This window comes from Equus asinus, chromosome 21, assembly GCF_041296235.1.
Source record: "Equus asinus isolate D_3611 breed Donkey chromosome 21, EquAss-T2T_v2, whole genome shotgun sequence".
NCBI lineage: Eukaryota > Metazoa > Chordata > Mammalia > Perissodactyla > Equidae > Equus > Equus asinus.
In genome coordinates, this window is record NC_091810.1 from 13,898,551 (window position 1) to 13,917,796 (window position 19,246).

Below are 19,246 nucleotides of genomic sequence, written 5' to 3' on the forward strand. Positions count from 1 at the left end.
AAAACTGTAACTGTGGGATGGATGTTAACTAGATTTATTGTGGTAATCATTTTGCAATACAAACATACATCAAATTATGTTGTATACCTTAAACTAATAGAATGTTATATGTCAATTATAGCTCAATAAAACTGGAAAAGGCTTTTTAACAAAGGAGATGGGAAGTGCTAAGATCAAGGAGATGGCAAGTGCCGAGGTGGGAGGCGCGGGAGCCTCAGTAAGGAACGTGGGTTTATTCTGAGGGCACGGACAAGCCACTGCAGGACCTTAAGCAGGTGAACATTCCAACTCACACTTTCAGGGCACAGCCCACGGCGCTGCCCTCAGGGAGCTCACGGTGGGATGGAGGACCCAGGGAAGCGCCCCTGCGTGGCTTGTCCGAGCCTCGGGCCTGGCTGCACTCAGCACAGAGCAGCCACTCCCGACCCTGCTTCCTTCCCCGCCCTTTGCTGAAACTCCCTGAAACATCGATGTTCTGGGGTATTCAGAAGGAAACCTGTAGGCTCCGACCCTGTGGCCGAGTGGTTAAGTTCGTGCGCTCAGCTTCAGTGGCCCAGGGTTTTGCTGGTTCAGATCCGGGCACGGACATGGCACAGCTCATCAGGCCGTGCTGAAGCAGCGTCCCACATGCCACAACTAGAAGGACCCACAGCTATGATATACAACTAGGTACTGAGGCTTGGGGAGAAAAAAGAGAGGAAGATTAGCAACAGATGGTAGCTCAGGGCCAATCTTCCTCACCAAAAAAAAAAAAAAAAAGGAACCCTGTGAAAACTGCCTGGTGTTAAAACACAATGGTGTGAAACACACCAAAACAGACATCTCCAAACCTTCCGATTTGTCGCCCAGTGTCTTTCTGGAGCCAGGTCAGCACAGCGGCCTCTCCAGACACACCAAGGATGCTTGGAAGGCACAAATGCCACAGGCGCCCACCAAGCTGCTGGCAGGGCCCCTGGAGGTGGGTCACGCCGCCTCGAAAGCGCGCCGGAAATAAACCTCTCTCAGCACCAAGGACACAGGAGACGCACCTGTGCTCTCCTCACAAGAGATCTCTGAGCCAAGAGCATTTCAGAGACCGAGGGAAGACAAGCACACACACCCAGACGAGAGGGTGAGAGAAGGCGCCTGTGGCCACACGCCCCTCACCGAGCTGGACAGACTCCTAACGCAGCAGCTCTGGACCCCAGAAAGGTTTTCAGAGGGCACTGAGCCCCCACACGCACACACATGCACACGCGCACACAACCCACCGTGGAAACAAGAACAAAGGAAAAAACTTGCACAGATCAGACAGACCGAGGGGCAGGACAGAGAAGCGCAGTGTGGGTCCTGGCTGGGATCCCAGAACAGGGAAGGAAGCTGGTGGAAGACGGGCGCCATCCAAGCAGCCCAGAGGGGAGCGAACAGTCAGGCGCCCACGCCAGCCGCTCCGTTTGGACGAGTGTACTAGTTAGGTAAGATGTTAACGTCAGAGGAAGCCGAGTGCAGGGAATACAGGAACTCTCTGTGTTATCTTTGTAACATTCCTGTAAATCTAAAATTATTCCAAAATTAAAAATTAAAAAAAAAAATTCGGGATGGAGGAATGAATGGGCTGGGCCCGAGGGTTCCCAGGGCAGAGAGACCACTCTGTGTGGGGCTGCAATGACAACACGCGTCACTACAGGACGTCTGTCCAAACCCAGGAACGGACAACGGCCCTCCCGTGTCCCCCAGCCTTCCATGGGTGGCCGCTGCAACGCCCTGGCCGGGCTGGAAACACGGCACCTCGTACCCTGTGCCCAGCACGGGGCAGGGCCAGGCTGGGCGCCAACACAGGCCCCAGGGCAGCCCTCTCTAACCGAACAGAACTCGAATCACCCTGGAAATTTTCTAACCGCCTTGTTAAAAAAGAATTAACTTAATTTTAAGGTGAAATTAACTTAATCATACAGATTACTTAACCCAACATATCCCAAATATCAGCACACCCCACGCGGCCCAGCTGCATTTCAAGCGCTCAGAGCTGTGTGGGAGCAGCGACGGGCGGTCTTCAGGTGGCGACCGGTCCGTGGATTCCCCACTTGCCCTGTGCACATCTTCCAGTCCCCGCCAGGGCGCCCTCTGCACCTCTGAAGGAAGTCCCTCCTCTGCGCACTTGGGGCTGACACCACAGAAGTGAGGGCAGCCTGAGGACGGACAGAGCCTGACCCTCCAGCTGCCCGGGAAGGAGGCGCCCTCGCCACGCTCAGGCCTGCAGCAAGGGGCGGTCCAATGTCCCAGCCAGAAGACAGCGGACCCTACGGAGGGGTATCAGCCCCCAGCACGGGCCTGGCGCCAGCCTGCATCCCTGCAGCCGCTCACCTCGATCGGCTCCGTGTAACAGGAGTGAGACTCCATCCTCGCAGGGCCGCTGGGGGCCCTGGACAGCACTACATGACAAATGCTGAAGTGTTGAGAACCGTGAGCAGCAGACGCAGCAGCCAGCCAGGACGTGACAGGCCAGGCCACATCCCCACCCCCGGCTCACCCCGGAACTTTCTCTCGGCTCCGGGACGCTGCACTGAAGCTGGAAGGGCTCCTGGTAACCACCTCCAGGAGGGCTGCACGGTCTGGGGCGGTGTCTCCAATACAGCAGAGGGTTCCCCTCCGTTATCTGACCCCTTATGGGACACGCTGAGGCCTTGCACTTCGGCTGGACCTTTTGGAGGCACGGAAGAACCACGGCATCCAGCAGTCTTTGACAGTGTCCCCGTCACGGTGAGGCTCCAGTGGAATATGGGATGAAAAACCACTTTTGAAAGTGTTTGTCGGGAATTATACAAGAAAGATATACAAGATTCAGACTCAGAATGGAGATGCTGGGATTGGGGAGGAAGACTGGGGCGGGCAGTACGGGGGACTCCCCAAAAGAGACTGGAAAGAAACATGTGAATTGTTAACAACGGCTAATTCTGATGGTAGGAATATGGGTATTCACTATATTATTCTCTGTTCTTTTCCGTATTATTCTAACTTCTAAATACAAATATTTCCCTCTAACACTGGATGTAACTTACAGAACCACTGCTGTGCCCTCATTCTACAGGTAAGTAAACTGAGGCACAGGAGGAAGAGGGGATGGGCTGGAGGGCCAGGACACAGTGTTCCAAGCCCAAACTTGGACGTCTTCTGCCATTTGAGTCGCCTCTTGGCCACACAGACATGCGGTCTCCACATCTCACAGCTCTCTGGGGTGGGTCTCAGAAAAACCCTACAGAAGCCCCTGGAGATTCAGGCGGGCCCTTTCCTGGGCTGGGAATAGAAGAGCTGGCCACACGGGTGCAGTTCTGGAATGTTCCTGCTCCAGGATCTGGCAAGAATCCCCTTGTGCGTGTAGGGGTCGGGGTACCTCCTTAGACACAGTGGTTAATCACCAGAGCAGGGTGGAGAGACGGGGTGCAGGAGGAGATGAGGGGGCAACGACAGGCAGCACCCCACGTCAGCAAGCACAGAGCTATCCAGGGATGATTTTTTATCAAAAAATAAAGCGTGTTGGTGGAGGGGGAGGGTTAATTTTATGTGTCAAGTTGACTGGGTCATGGGCCGCCCCGCTGTTTGGAAGAACATTACTCTCGGTGTGTCTGTGAGGTTGTTTCCAGACGAGATTAACATTTCAACCGGTAGACTGAGTAAAGCAGATTGCCCTCCCCCATATGGGTGGACCTCACCCCATCAGTTGAAGGCCTGAAAAGAACAAAAAGACTGACTTTCCCCCAAGTAAGAGAGAAGCCTCCTGCTGACTGCCCTTGAACTTGAACTGAAACCTCAGCTCTTCCTGGGTCTTGAGCTGCCAGCCTTCGCAAAGGAACTACACCCACTGGCTCTCCTGGGGCTCCAGCTGCCAGCTCACCCTGCAGATCTTGGGACTTGCCAGCCTCCATAATCCCATGAGGCCCTTCCTTACAACAAAACTTGTATCTGTCTGTCTGTCTGTCTATCTATCCACCCAGATCTCCTGTTGGTCCTGTTTCTCTGGAGATCCCTAATTCAGGGAGTGTGTAGAAGATGAAGACGGGAACTGAGAAGAGCGTCCACGTGTTGAGCCCAGAGCTAAATACTTACATCCAACGCATTACTGAATCCTCCAGCAAGCCTATCTGGGAAAAACAAACTGAGGCTCAGAGAGGTTGAGTAATTTCCCCAAAGCCACACAGCTGTAAGTGGCAGGGCCAGGGACCACAGTGAGGTCTGTGTGACTACACGTCAGACACTTCCCCCTCCCCACGCGTGTTCCCCCATGCCATGATACACACAACACCGGAGAGGAAGGATGCACAGATGAACTATTTTTTAATTGACTCTTTATGTCTTTTAATTATTATACATTCATTTTTAAGTGTTTTAGGAAAAACAAATACATCAAACTCATGAGCTCAAAAATGGTAATACTGAAGATAATGTCAATGTTCACAGATGCGAGCCATTTTGAAGAAGACAGTAGGTAAATCCTAGTACATGAAGTACATCGAAAAAGGCAAAACTCCGACAGTGGCAGGGAGCGACTGCGGTCCGGGAAGGAAATAGCATCAGAAGACAGCATGGGTCCAGGGAACGAGCCCCAGTCCTGCCACCCCCGTCACGCCACCTCCCTGGGCTGAGTCTGTCAATCAGCTCCATTTCCCAAAGTTTCTGGAAAAACATGGACAAAACAGCCTCGTGCAGTGATAATGGGAGCTCTAAAAATCGGACGGTCTCCTTGCTGGCCAGGTAGGACCCACCGTGAGGAAGGGGGGAAACGATAAATGCACCGTGTGCCACAACAGCTAACACGGCCTGACCCGTCCAGGGTCGGGGCCGCACACCTCCCACGCGGCAGCTCGTCGGAGCCTCAGGAAGGACCCTGGGGGAGCAGGGCCCAGAGACAGACGGGCGCTAACGAAGTGGAGAAGGCACCGTCTGCACGTGGGGCTGACGGCTGAGATGCTCACACGGTCAGCGGCCACCCACCGAAGCCAGGGCCCCCGCTCCTTGGATAGGGCATCCCACTGGGCAAAGAAACAGGTCCTGGCTTAGGTGGCTTTCTGCCAAAGAGACGTCCCCGCCCCGCAGTGTAAATTAACTGCTACTCCTCAAAAAGGATGAGTCCTGCTCCAGCCTGCACAGACTGGTTCTTCCACACATCCCACTGGGTGGTCAGCATGGCTGCCCCACCCTCCCCACTCACCAGCAGTCCCCTGGACAGGCTCCTAGGTGCGTCCCGGGCCCCCAGTGCCGTGTGGTAAGTAGCACTCCGTGACAGCAGCACGGCCTCACTCACTTCTCTCCTCCGTTGATATCTGCTGGAAGGTGACGTGGTAAGACAGTAGGGGGCTGGCACTCACCAGCTGTGTGAACTTGAGCAAACAATTTAACCTCTCTGGGCCTCCATTTCCTCATCTGCCTGATGGGAATAAAAATAGTTGCTGCCGCAAAGAGTTGGGGTGGATTAGACAGGATGACAAACACAAATGAAGCTCTCATCACAGGCCTCGCACGTAGGAAGCTCTACGGCTCAGGAACCAGGAGCGGGCTCCCAAATGAGGGGCTCGTGGCAAGATTCTGACCACGAGAACTTTGCTTTTCGAAGAAAGGAAGAAAACGCACGTCCTCCAATACTGTGATCACTTCTGCTTCACCCATCCACCCTGTTCCCTGCAGGAAGCCTGCCTCCGCTCCCTGTTGGCAGGGCCCCTCCAGCAGCCTCCTAACAGGTCCCCACCCCAACCGCAGACATCCTTAGAGCCCAGAGCAAAGATGCTGGCCCAGGACTGGGTTACTGGCCCAAGGTCACACGGCTGGTCTAACCTCTGCTCAGAAGCCTCTCCCTCCCTCCCGGCTTTGCCATCTCCATTCCTTCCTTTATGCTGTTCCCTCTACTTCACATGCCCTTCTCACCAGGTCTCACGTTGCCCAGCCTTCGAGGCTCATGGCAAATGGCACCTCTTCCAGGGACCCGTCCCTGATCCTCCTCACCCCCCTCCTCTCAGCTCCCACAGCTGCACGGGTGCTCCTGGGGTCCTAATGCGTGTATTCACCAAATCCGTATTTACTGGGTTACATGCAGTGTACCAGGTACTGATCTAAGCGCTGGGGATACAAGAAAGTGCAAGATCTGCATGGGTCCCACCCTCAGGAGCTTACATCTCAGTGGGAGGAAAACAAGGACAAGCAAAGGGCATGAGTGAATGCAGGGTCTCAGAAAACAGGGCGACAGACAAACACAAAGCAGGGAGGGAGAGGCTGCAGCTTCAGCGGACGGTGAGGGGAGGCTCACGGAGCGGGCGTCTCTGTGGAGAGGAGGCTGGGTCTCTGACGACTGGAGCAGAGTTCAGGGCAAAAGGCCCCAAGATGAAGGCAAGGCTCCGTCTCCCAACCAACCTCCCCCAGAGCCTGAGACTGAGGAGGAGCCTGCGGCTCCCTCCCTTCTCGCCTCCCTCGCTCTGGCTAAGACTCCAAGACACGTTCCTGGAGCTGCGCTTTATCAGGTCTGGATTCTCTCCTGTTCCCAATTTGCTCCAAATTTCCATCATGAATGGGCTCCGAACGCTCTGCGACTATAGAGACGACTACATGGCTTCTCTTCTTCCTTCTGTCAATTTGGAGACTCACACAGATTGTTCTGTTGATGTTAAACCAACCCTGCATTCCTGGGACCTGCTCTCGTTGGGGCACATTATCCTTTTCTGGATTGGATTTGCTAGTATTTTATGAAGGAATTTTGAGCTTTGGGTCTGTGGATTTCTTTTTCTTGTAATGATTTTGTCTGGTTTGCAATCAGTGTAATGTTGGCCTCGTAAAATGAGCTAGGAAATGATCATGCCGTCTGTCTTTCCTGAAGGAGTTCATAAAGGACTTGTACTGTTTCTTCCTTCAACGTTTCACAGAATTCACAGGCGAGGCCATCTGGGCTTGGGGTTTTCTTTATGAGAAGGTTTATAATCATAAACCTAATCTGACCAAAGGTCCTAAATGGAACACAGGCACCGAGGGCTCGACACCTCCCCGGTGTTTTCAGAATCACCCCGAGTCCTGCACAGGAGGTGGGCCCGGGCACTGCCTGATAGCTGGGGACACGGAGGCTCAGGGCTGGCCACACAGCCAGTGGCCTCCTTTCCTCTCACTGTGCGCACTCACACCCTGGCGTGACCTCCGACCAACTCACAGCAGCTGCCCTCAAGGGCCCCAGGCAAGCTGGGTCACATCCCCCCATACCTCAAAACAGCTCAGCGGGCAGGCCAGCAAGGCAACCGCACACGTGGCTGTCACTCCTGTGGGACCCTGTGCTGTCCGGCTGCCTGGTCCCCGACCACCTCTCAGTGACAGCCCCCGGCTCCTCTGCACTGCTTCCTCCTCCACCCTGGGACCATGAGGCTCCATAGTGCTCGGCTCTCTGCACAAGGGAGGTGGGGACGAGGCCTGGCCGCTCGCTGTGTGTTCCCCTGGCCGGAGGGCAATTCACATCCAAGCACGTGCCCCACCAGACCCGCCCCTGGGGGCTGGGGACTTGCCACCCCAGGGAGTGCCCAGCCAACGCCGAGGCTGAGGGTGGAGAAAGCAGGCTGTGCCGACACCATGCCACAGCACAGACGCGGGCACAGCTCTGCCGAGCTTTCAGTTTCAGGAGGTGAAACGTTCCTCTGTTTCAGTTAAACTATTTTGGTTTGAGTTTCCTGCCACACACAGGCAGAAGAGTCTAGAGAAACGAAATCCCTCGACTGAACTCTTTGAGGCTCGCTGCCCCGTTTCACTCAGAGTATGGGTACTGTATTTTTAAAGAGAAAAACAGACCAAAAAAACCCTTTCCTTTATTATGTGTCAGGCATAGAGCAAAACACATCACAACACATTTGCCTCCCAATAATCCTATGAAAATCCCCATCTGATACACGAGGAAACCTCGGCCTGGATGTTAAATAACCTGTCCAAGGTCACATTCCCAGAGATACACCTGGGTCCAGCCCGGCTCCGGACTCCTGGTCTGGACACTGCACACGGGCCGATCACAAGGCCAGACCCTCCGACCTGCAGGCGATGGCCGGGCCCTCCGCCTCGGTCAGCCCACTGCCCCACCAGCACCTTGACACTGCTCCTTAAAGCGTCACTGGCTTTCCTAAAACCTCTCGAAGGACCTGGGACACCCGTGCTGGCTGAGAAGCGCTGGCACACTTCCCAGTGCGTCCCAGGGCTGGGCCGCTCCAGCCGGGGACCTGGCCAGCAGTGGGCAGTCACTCCCACCAAGAAGGGTTCGGTTTTGTTTTCAGGATTAAGTGCGGGGTGACACGCAAAGGGCTTAGCGGGAAAACTGCTTCTGACATCTCGGCTCGCTCCGCTATACCAACCCCTGCGGCACTCGGAGCCTCCGATTCCGGACGGGCATCTGCGGCCACCACGGCAGCTGCTGCACACCCACACCTCCACCGGCCTTTCCTCACCTCCGGGCGCCCCCCCCCCCCAACACTGCCCTCCGGGAGCCTCTCACATCCAGGTAACCCTTGTATCCTTTCCTATAGTTTGTCTTTTAAATTGATTCTTCTTTATGAAAAAGCAGTTTGAAAGGAAACCTTGTAGCACTAGTGTCAACAGAAAGCCCAGATCCTTGCCACTCATGTGACGTAACCAAAAACCAACACGAATGAAAACAACGTTACGAGATTCTGTGGGGAACACTGTTGCCTGCAAAGGTTCCAACCCATCTCCTGCCCCCCAGGAGACAGGAAACAGTACGAGGTGTCAGGGAAAGCAGAAGCGGGTGCCAGGGCTGGGGGCAGGGCGGGGTGGGGGGGGCGGGCCTCGTGTTTCATGGGGACACAGCTTGAGTTTGGGAAGATGAAAGAGTTCTGCAGAGGATGGGGGTGATGGCTGCGCACAATGTGAGTGTACTTAATGCCGCTGAGTCGGACACTTAAAAATGGTTAAGGGGGTCAATTTTGTCTGTATAGTTTACCACAATTTTTTTTTAACAAAGAAAAAATGTACACGACATATTGGCACCAGAAATAAACTTTTATTCTGAGGAGCTCTAAAGGAGTGACAGTGAATTCTGAAAGGGTCAATCCTTCCCATTCCCACGGTCACCCAAGGCCTGCTGACACAGAGAAGGTGTCCAGTCCTCCGGGAGGCACAGCTTTTGAGGGAGCCGGTCCCCACTCTTCACAACCCAGGAGCAGGGCGGAGGGGGAGGGGGGAACGCAAGGACTCAGGAGGGTCAGGTCCGAAGGCCACAGTGAAAAAAGAAGAAGTGAGAGTTGTGCAGAGGGCGGGCTGGGTGGGGGCAGGGGAGACACAGCCCACCCTCTACCCGCCCGCAGGGTCCAGCCCCCCTGGGCAGAGGCAGGGCCTGCAGGGGCCCAGGCAGAGGGGGGACCCACAGGGAGCAAACAGCCCAGGCCCCAGGTCCACTGAGTCAGCACACACTCCCCCCGGCCCCCACAGCTCAGTGAAGGGAACTGAGCAAGGCCCCTCCAGTCCTGCGGGAAACAGAGCTGCAGAGGGGAGAGCAGCGCCCAGAGAACCAGTGCCTGCCAACGCCGCCCACCTCCTGACCCCGGGAGCCCTTCCTGTGTCCTAACCACAGCCCACAGGCCCCACGCGGCCCGGGCCCTGCCAAGCTCTCAGCTCACCTCCTAACACCCTCCCTTCCCCTCCCATTTGTGCTCTTCCAACAAGCTCAGGCCCTCCTCGGGGCCTCTGCACTTGCTATTCCCTCTCGCTGGTCCCTGCTCAGGTCCCAGGTCAGCTCCAAGGAAGCTTCTCCCGCCCACCCTACCCAAAATGCCTGCACCTCCTGAGCCCTTACCCCAGCATGCTGTTTACGTGCTCCAGACTCAGGACCGGACGAAACGCAGGACTTACTTCATCAACTCCCACAGTCAACTCCGTGAAACCAGAGCCTCGCCTGCTGTTCACTGTCACAGCCCAGGACCTGGAACGGTGCTGGGCCCACAGAAGAGTCACAAGAACTCATCACCTCTCCATCAGGCAAATCCCCAGCCCTCATCTGTGAAACCGGTTGTCAACCCGTGCTTGTCCCCCGGGGCACTCGGGCAGGACAGCTCTGCGGTGAGACTGTCCCGGGCACTGGAGGGCCTCTGGCGCCTCTGCCTCACTCTCTAACTGCCCGAAACAACACCAAACGGAGCCCCAGGTGAGGCCACACCGCCTGGGTCCACGGCTCCAAGAGCCCCGGCAGGAGGAAAGGGAGGGCTTTGGTCTTAGCGTTTATGGACGCACAGGGCCCACGAACGGGGTGTCACCGGAAAGGCACTCTTGACCAGGGGACAGAACGGCAGCCATGGGGTCAGAGGAGGCCAAACGACCGGGTGCAGAGCTGCAAACGGGCGGGCCTCTGGTTGAACTGAAGCCACTTCTCTGATTAAGCTTCCACGGCGTAAATTTTTTATTTTGACTTCAGAGCCTGATTCTCCAGTTTCCCTCAGCTCCTATGGCCTCCCCGCCCAGCCCCCAGTGCGGGAACTGCCTCTGTCCTGCGGCTGAGTCCATGAGCCAGCACAAGGCAGCCGGGCCGGATGACCTTCCAACTCGGCTCAGTATTGGAGGGGTTTCTGGAGGAGCCAGGGGAAACCCTGCACCCCACGTCTCTCCCCAGCTTCACCCGGAAAACGGCCTCAAGGTGACTTGATGCGGCTGCCTCCTGCTGGGGGCAGCCAGAGGGACCCTGGGACATGTCCCAGCGAGGTGCTGGCCTCTGACCTCCCACAGTCACAGACCAGCAGGGACAGAGGGACTGTGGGGTCTTTCTGCCCACAGACTCTCACGTGAGCTGCCTGGGGTACAGCCCGCTCCAAGGGCCAGCTCCCTGTGCGGGGGGCCCACGCAGCAGAAAGGGCTCCCGGGCACCTGCCTCCCGGGCAGCCTTACCCCTGTGACTGAGAAGTGCCCGGGCCACAGTGAGAGGGTGCACCTGGCTCAGGACCATGCCTGGCAAACACACCACACAGCTCCCAGGTGCCCTGGGGAGACCTCCAGCCACTGGAAATGAGGAGAAGTCTGGGCCGCTTGGCTTAGTGTGCACTGTGGACGCCCTGCCTGACGCTCTTGACCAGGCAGGCCCGCGCCCGCTCAGCTGGGGGGAACGCTGCAGGCCACAGTTTACACAGTTTCCACCTATGACCTCATGCGGGCAAACACCCTTGCCCAATGGGGGTGCTTCGCCCAGAGGCCTGGGAGGTTGCACAATACCGCCTCCCCGGGGCGGCCAATGGCTGACAGAGTGGGTCAAAAAACTAGAAAGCTTGGTCTCCCCGTCGTCTTAGGGAAGGACAACCCTCCAGAGGGTCACGTGGACCAGCCCAAGGCTAGACTCTCAGGGACCACATCCTCGCTCATTTCCCTGCCCTGCCCGCTTCCCAGCAGAGCCCCTCTCAACAAACCACGGCAACCAAACCTCGTCTCAGGCTGGACGTCCGGGAAACCAGCCTAAGACACTCCCTTTCCCCAAGAGAGGGCAGCCCGCTGGAGAATCCGGGACACCATGGGGCTTCAACTGCACGGAAAGTAAGCAGATGGTGCAACATCTTCCCAGCAGAGTGGTGCTCAGATGCTGAAAACTTAGCAAGCTTCTGAAGCATCACAGAAAAGTCCTTGGGCTGTAACGTCAGCTTCTGGCTGGAAGGGCAGGAGGCTCGGGGCGGCCCAGCACCAGGTCTGAGCCCCGACGGAGGGACAGGAGACTCACGGGAGACCCAAACGGCGACTGGGGTGACACAGGTGAAGGATGATGGGCTATTTCTATCTTCCCAATTTTCTAGAAACATCATTTTTTATATAAAAGATACCTTAAAAAGAACCTAATGACATATACTTTATGGAGCACTTTCAATAATACAAAATATCAAAAAAAGAATCAGGAACTTGTCACATAACCAGCAATGCTGGGGGCAACCGGATGGATCCAGTGAGAGTCTGGCCAGTTGACCAGAGGCCGCAGGGCCCTGAACCGGGAGGGTGAGGAGGCGTGCCCTCGGCTCTTGCTCAACTGGAGACTTCCACTGCTGACAGGACCCGGCAGCGAGCACTTCCCCCCGAGGCCCAGACCAAGACGTGGGCAGTTTAGACAGATGATCTCTATGGTTCCTCTGGCTCAAAAATTGCCCCATTATTTGATGCTATAAAATCAAGAGAGGAAAAATAAACTTAAGTCCAGTGGCTCAGCCATGTGGTGATTTCAGTCAACTTGGAGTCTGGCCACAAATTCAAAGGATGAGCAAAAATTCCCCCAAGGGTCAGAAGAGTTTTAACTTTCCTTGTGTTTCATCTCAGAGACTTAACAATGAACTTGAGTGCAGAGGGCCATTCCCTCCCAGGTTTAAAGGATTGAGGATGCACAGCCTGTCTGCAAGCCAACCCTTCACGTCTCCAGAGCAGAGTCTTCAAAAACTAACACAACAGATGACTAAGCTGGGAACAGCACTACGAGAAATAAAGAAAACGCTTCCAGCACTGGATTGACGGAAGGGCTGCCTGTGAAATGAAGGGGTCACAACCAGCAAACCCCTCGGACACTGAAGATACACAGTCACACGTGCTATAAAAACTATGGACGAGATGCAGCACACGCTGTCAGGCACTTGGCACTTCTCTGACGCATCAGAGACAAGGGGAGCTTTCCTTGTTCACAAGAAACTACACAAGGAAATTACAATCCCCGAGTCCATCCACTCTTCTCAGAAAAGAAAATGCAACTACGATAAAAAAGGCTGTTACTTCAGAAAAGTACAGCTATAGAACCTCAGAGGAAGTAGCACAGAAACACATCCAAAGGCATTCATTTGAAGCCAGCTGTTTTTAATAACCAGCTTCCTCTCTTTTGCCTACATATCAAGAAACAGACATGTATCTCCCACAGGGTATGGGCCAACAGCTCATCTTCCACACCAGACAAGGCCCACACAGGAATACGGGAAACAGAAAGCCCAACATCAGCCTCCGATGGCTAGCCACAAACAAGACCCTCCAGGCACAGAAGGCACTAAACCCAAAATGCAATCGGTGGACACAGCAAGTCCTCATTTCGAGAGGCAGACTTCCGGGAAATTAATGGCGGCAAGGAGGGCAAGTGAGGAAGATGCTGGTCTGAGCTCGGTGTACCACACTTGCACATATGCACAGACTTAAAATACACACACACACACACGCACATTTGGTTCTCTTAATGTGATCACACCTTGTTAAGCCTCCACACTGACCCAGACTTGAAACAGAAAAAAAGGGAGTGGCAGAGGTGCATCTTGGGGAGGGGGAGGGGGCAGGACTGCTTCCATCCTTCATCTCTAGCCAGGTCGCGCCGCGAGGCACACCCACGCCGTCTCCACCCTGCTGGGAGTGGAGGCCGCCTTCTCGTCCGCAGGATGGCAGGCTGGACCACATCACCTTGCCAGCCCGGGGCCCAGCCAAGTCCCCCGTCCACGTGTGTGAGGCGCGGTGGGGGCGGACAGAGGCCTCTGGTCTCATTAGTTCCTGGGGTTTCCCAGGTCACATCCCCCACAAGGAATGTAGAATTCTTGAGTTCCCCTAGGAAGCCAGGAGGGGAGGTGGGGAAAAACGACTGAGGTGGAGCGTCAAGGCCAACCTGGGGGTGAATCACCACCGTTCCCTCGCGTCTCACGCCTCATCTGTAAAACGGGTCCCTAGGGTGTCCTACGAAAGACCTTTCATCAAAGGTTTATGTTCCAGCCAAAGACGCTGAGCGGATACCATTCGACTCCCACACACGCCGTCCACATTCTCCACAAACCCAATTCCCACCCCGGTCCGGCGCCAGGGAGCAGTACCCTGTCACTAGACAAACTCAAGAGACCGGCCTCTGCAGGCCAGGGCTTGGCAGGCCCTGCCCACCTATCCTGGAGTCGGGGACAAGGAGGGGAAGACCACGTGGACCCCAGCCCGGGCCCACCCGCTCCGGGGCATTCCTGTCCCTGCGGCAGAGGCACTCAGACCCCCTGCCCAGGCCAGACCTTCGCGGGGCCCTCCCCGAGTCCGGCCGCCTCCCGGGCCCCTCCTCCCGCACAACCCACAGACACACAGACCGCGGCCGCCCAGGCCCCGGCGGGCTCCGCTCCGGCGCGAGCAGCGCGGAGGCCCTGGCGGCGCCATGCGCAGTGGCGGCGACCGGCGCGCACGCCGCCGGGTCACGCGCGACCGGCCGCTCCGGCCGTGGCCGCCGGGCTGCCGCACCTGCTGAGCGCGGACCTGCACGGGGAGCGCCCGGCCGCCCCGCCCGCACCCCGGCGCCGGCCCGGCCCGGAGGCCGCGCCCGCAGGCCCTGCCGGACCAGCCCGCGGCCGCGGCCGGCGCACCTGCTGCGCGCCCCCGCCCGGCTCCCCGCGCCCAGGCCCTCCCCGCTCTGGCCCGGGCCGCGGCCGCGCGCCTCACCAGCGGTAGCAGCCCTCCGAGGCCTCCAGCGTGAAGTTCACGCGCGTGGCCCGCGTGAAGGGCAGCAGCACTTTCGGGATGTTGAGCTTGGCGGCCGTGGCGCTGGGGCCCAGCGCCAGCAGCACCGAGAGCGCGAGCAGGCGCGGCGGCACCGCCCGGCCCCGCGCCGCCATCCTCGCCGCGCTTCACCTCCTGCGACCCGGCGCCTGGCTGCCCGCGCGCTCCCCCTCGCGCCCTCGGTCCCCGCCCGCGCGCGCCGGGCCAGCAGGTGATAAGCGCGGGAGGGAGGGGGCGGGGCGAGGGCCGCGGCCTCAAGCCGCTTCCTGGGCCCCGGTTTGGCCCGCGCGGGGGAACGGAGGGGGCCGAGCCCGCGGCGACCCCACCCCCGGCCCAGCAGGGCGGAGGGAGGGGCTGCGGCGCGCGCCCCGGGCCTCGGAGTAGGGGGCAATGCCATGGGGCACGCGCCCCGCGACGTTGGGGGATGGGGCGCGTGCCCAAGCCACCATAGGTGACGAGAAGGGATGGGGCGCACGCCCGCCTAGGAGAGACTGAACACGCGCGCGCCTGCGGGGCACCCCTTGACCCCGCGGGAAGCCCTCCGCGCTCTTCTGGCCTCCGCGCTCATACCCCGTGGTTTCAAACCCTCCGGGGATAATGTGAAACCCCCCAGCACCCCCGCGGTCATTCATTCGGCCCTGCGCGGCGCCTCTGGCGGTTGAGCCGGGCCAGGGCCCAGCGCAAAGGAGGCCAGCCGGCTCCCGCGACAGTGAGCTCAGCCCGGGAGACCGACCGTCCACGCGCAGACGGACAGGCGCCCCGGAAATCTGGATGCGGAGTGCCGGCCCACGCTTTCCGGAAGAGGGACCCCGGTTCCGCAAGGGGAAGGACTTGCTGAAGCACCGCGGGCCCTGTGCGTGCTTCCTCCCCCTCAGCCTCCTCACAGCCTTCCAGGGAGGCGCCCTCATCCCCCTTTCTCCAGGGAGAAAGAGGCTGAGTCGGCCTGATGATCCCTCAGCCCGGGTCTCTGATCCCGAAGCCCTTGTTCTCTGCGCTGCACCCACTGTCTTCCGGAAGCCGGAGGGAGGTTACCCAAAGCGCAGATTTAGGGCGCCAACACTGCCAGAGCGCACTCTACCACCCCACCACCCCCCAAAAAAGAGAGGAAACGTTCAGCATCACTGAATTCATCTGCGTGCGGAAATCTTAGATGTACACTCAATCTACACGTTGTGCTCTATGGTTTGTAGCTGTCTTTGTCATGAATTGCATGAGGGGATCGGTTCAATGGGTTCACCAGAGCCTTAAAATGTTCATGTGTCGAAGGGAGGGCCCAGCCTAGTGGGAGGTCAGGAAAGGGGCGGGGTGAGGGTGCACAGGCCCGCTTGTGTAAAGGGTCCAGGAAGTGTGTGCTGAAGGAGGCACATGGAAGGCACCAGGAAGGCACACGTTGATGCCACTGCCTGACAAGGAAGGAGAGGCTGAATTTCAATCAGGCTGAGGAAGCCTTGGAGGAGATGGCCCCTGGGCTTGGCATAGACACCTCACTGGGCTCCAGAGGCCCAGATGGGTCTGAGCCTGGCCCTCAGGGGTCATCAGGCTTTTGGATGGTGATGAGGGATGTTTTGGGGTGACCCTCAAAGCCAGAGGGCCCCAGATCAAGGAATGTGTGCATTAGGGGAAATCTGTAGAGATCCCAGAACTGGGGAGGTTGGGAGGGGGGTCTTCCCTGTTGGGAACAGGTGCTCTGGGAGAGGGCAGACCCATGGGTTCTCTTTGAAGAAACAGAAGTTATATGGAAAAAGCGGCCCCAGAAGGGGTATCTGTGGGGAAATCTTAGGTTCTTGTTTGCACATTTCGTTGACTCATTTTTGAGTAGTTAATACAGTCAGATCCTTTAAACTAAGAAAAGCTCCAAGGGCTCATAGTAAAGTGATTCCCTCTTACTGTCCCATCACCCGGTGCCCTTCCCCGTAGACGACCGTGTTTTCTGCTTGAGTATGCTTCCGGAGAAACTGTATGCAGATACAAACAAAAATGTGTGTGCGTGTGTATTTTTTAAATGATATAACTCATCGTGCTCCAATTTTGCCCACTTAAACAGGCAAACCAGGAGCCTTGCCAGCAGGTAAATAAGTAAAAGTGACCGGGCAGGGTATTAGGGACTGAAGCACTCTGGCCCGTTAGGATCAGGAGTCCCCGTGGCCCCATCTTTCCAGATCTTCTGATTATTGAGGAGAAATCAGTAACATGGATTTGTAGGTGAAACATCTTGAAATCGTAGACGAATGCAATTAACTCATTAAAAACAAACAAACACGCTCTTGGACCTTCGTTCCAGAGAAATGAAAGCTATGTCCAGAAACCTGTACATAACATGTTCATAGCAGCTTTATTCATAACAACCCAAATGGGAAACAGCATAGAGGTCCTTCCATGGATGATGGTTAGACCATGGAGTTCGACTTGGCCATAAAGGGACAAACCGCTGATAGATGCAACAACTCAGATGCCTCTCTGGGGAAGTATGCGGAGTGAAAAAAGCCAGTCCCCAAGGGTTACAGACTGTAAGATCCATTCACGTATCATTCTTGAAATGACAAAATTATAGAAATGGACAGTGGGTGAGTGCTTGCCAGGGGTGAGGGCTGGGCCAGGTGGGTGTGGGGGTGATGCGGCTGTAAGAGGGCGACGTGAGACATCCCTGTGGGGATGGCAATGTTCTGTGTCTTCACTGTATCCACGTCAATGTCCTGGTTGCAATATTGTCCTCTGGTTTTGCATGATGTACCACTGGGGGCAACTGGGAAAAGTCTGCATGAGATCCCTCTGTGTTATTTCTTACAACTGCATGTGAATCTACAGTTAGCTAAAAGAAACAAAAGTGTAATCACACAAACAAAAGAGCAGACATACAAACAGGCCTAACAACATAATCTGGGTGGACACAGTTTGCTGACACCTGAAATTTAAGGCAGTCAGAAAATTTCCCTGGCAATGGGAAACAACAAAGTGATGGAGAAAACAGTCTCCCATTTAAGATTTTCGCCTTTATGTTATCGTTGAACTTGTCCACCTCCCCCATTTCAGTTGCCTATGAACCTGGCAGTAGATGGTGTCTGGGAGCCTGCCCAGGGTCCATGTGGGCCTCCCCACCCTCTCTGTGGGGTCTGTTTCCACTCCTTGCCATTGGGCCCCCTTCTCTGGGTGTCAAGTGCTTTATCTGAAATTCAAGGAGCCAGTGGTGATGGCCTGGGCGACTACTTTGCTTTGGGCACAGAGACCGTGAGGGCTGGAAGGGACCCTAGATGTGTGTGAGACAGTTGTCTACTTTATGGATAAGATGAGATAAGAAAATGTTTCCTGTGACTTGTCTCAGTGCCTCCCAAACTTCTGTCATTTCCTACCACCCTAAAAACAATCTTACAATATCTAAGTACCACCTGTACTATTTCCTATTTGTCCTTAAATCAAGATGTTTGCATATATTTACTTAAGAAGAAAGATTTGTCGCTTCTGTAAATAGAAAACCAGCATTAGCTGCCAAAAGAGAAGTAGCCGAAAAGTAAATACAGTGAAACAAAGGCATTCCATCCAGTTACAAGTCGACACTGTTTCCTGCCAGAGGCTCGTAGCCCGGGGCCCGCCCTCACTGTTCAACCTGGACGACCAAGCGCCAGACAATATGGAAGACGAGACCACCCCAATCTGGGCCTTTCTCCTTGAGCAGATGAGGGTTGAAAGAGAATTTAAAAAGCAAGTAACTTTTTCCTAGGGCTGGCCCCGTGGCCTAGTGGTTAAGTTTGCGCGCTCTGCTGCAGGCGGACCAGTGTTTCGTTGGTTCGAATCCTGGGCGCGGACATGGCACTGCTCATCAAACCACGCTGAGGCAGCATCCCACATGCCACAACTAGAAGAACCCACAACGAAGAATATACAACTATGTACTGAGGGGCTTTGGGGAGAAAAAGGAAAAAAATAAAATCTTTAAAAAAAATAAAAAGCAAGTAACATTTTCCTAGTAGGATGTTGTCATATTAGTGGGATGTTACCACCATCTTTTTGTAACAAATATTTTTTTTAAATTTTACAATGGAGAATCTCAAACACAATAGTAGTTAGAATAGTATACAGAAGCCCCGTGGCTGTCCAGTCCCGTGATCACAATCTGGGGCCTGTCCTGCTCCTTCTGCAGCCAGCCTCTGCCCACCCCCCATAATTATGACAAATCCAAGACAGCCTCTCACCCATCCGTGTCTCAGTGCATGTATCTCTAAAAGGTAAGGACGCTTCTGTATATACACTGTAACCACAATGCTATTATCTCATCTAAAGAATTAACAAGAATTCCTCAGTCGTAAAATATCCAGTCAGAGTTTAAATTTCCAACCGTCTCATAAAGGTCATAATTTTTTTCACAGTTAGTATTTTAAGAACCAGGATCCAAGTAAGGTTCACGCATTGCAATTGGTTGAAATGAACTTTTAGTCTGTAGGTCCCCGGTGCCCCGTCTCTCTTTCTCCCCCTGCGATTCCTGGGTTGCCCCTTCATCTTCGCGGTAGGGGTTAGTCTTCAGAGCCCCTCGTGCTGAGGCCCACCTGCCCCGTGTACACACTTGCGGGCACGGCCACAGCAGCGGTGGTGTCCCTGTTGCACAAGTCTGCAGCTAGGTTTTGGTCACGGTCCCTGGAAACTTAGGAAAGGGGGTCCCAACATGATCCTTCAGCACCATCTCTGAGCTGGAAACCTCGGCATTTGGGAAAATAAAAAATAAGAGAAAGACGGGGAGCATTGGAATGGCTTCAGCCTTTGCAAAACGCTTTCCCGAACTTCGTCATGCATGAGATGACAGCACCAT

General features: G+C 55.7%; 1 protein-coding gene across 1 annotated transcript in view; it reads right to left on the bottom strand.

The window, feature by feature from the left end:
• Positions 1-14,663, bottom strand: part of NUP210 (nucleoporin 210) — a 110,962-nt gene extending 96,299 nt beyond the window's left edge. The window contains exon 1 of the mRNA XM_044754348.2: positions 14,392-14,663. Coding sequence (XP_044610283.2) covers positions 14,392-14,564 — 173 coding nt within the window. The 5' untranslated portion in view covers positions 14,565-14,663. The remainder of the gene's footprint in view (positions 1-14,391) is intronic.
• Between the last annotated feature and the right edge of the window lie 4,583 nt (positions 14,664-19,246).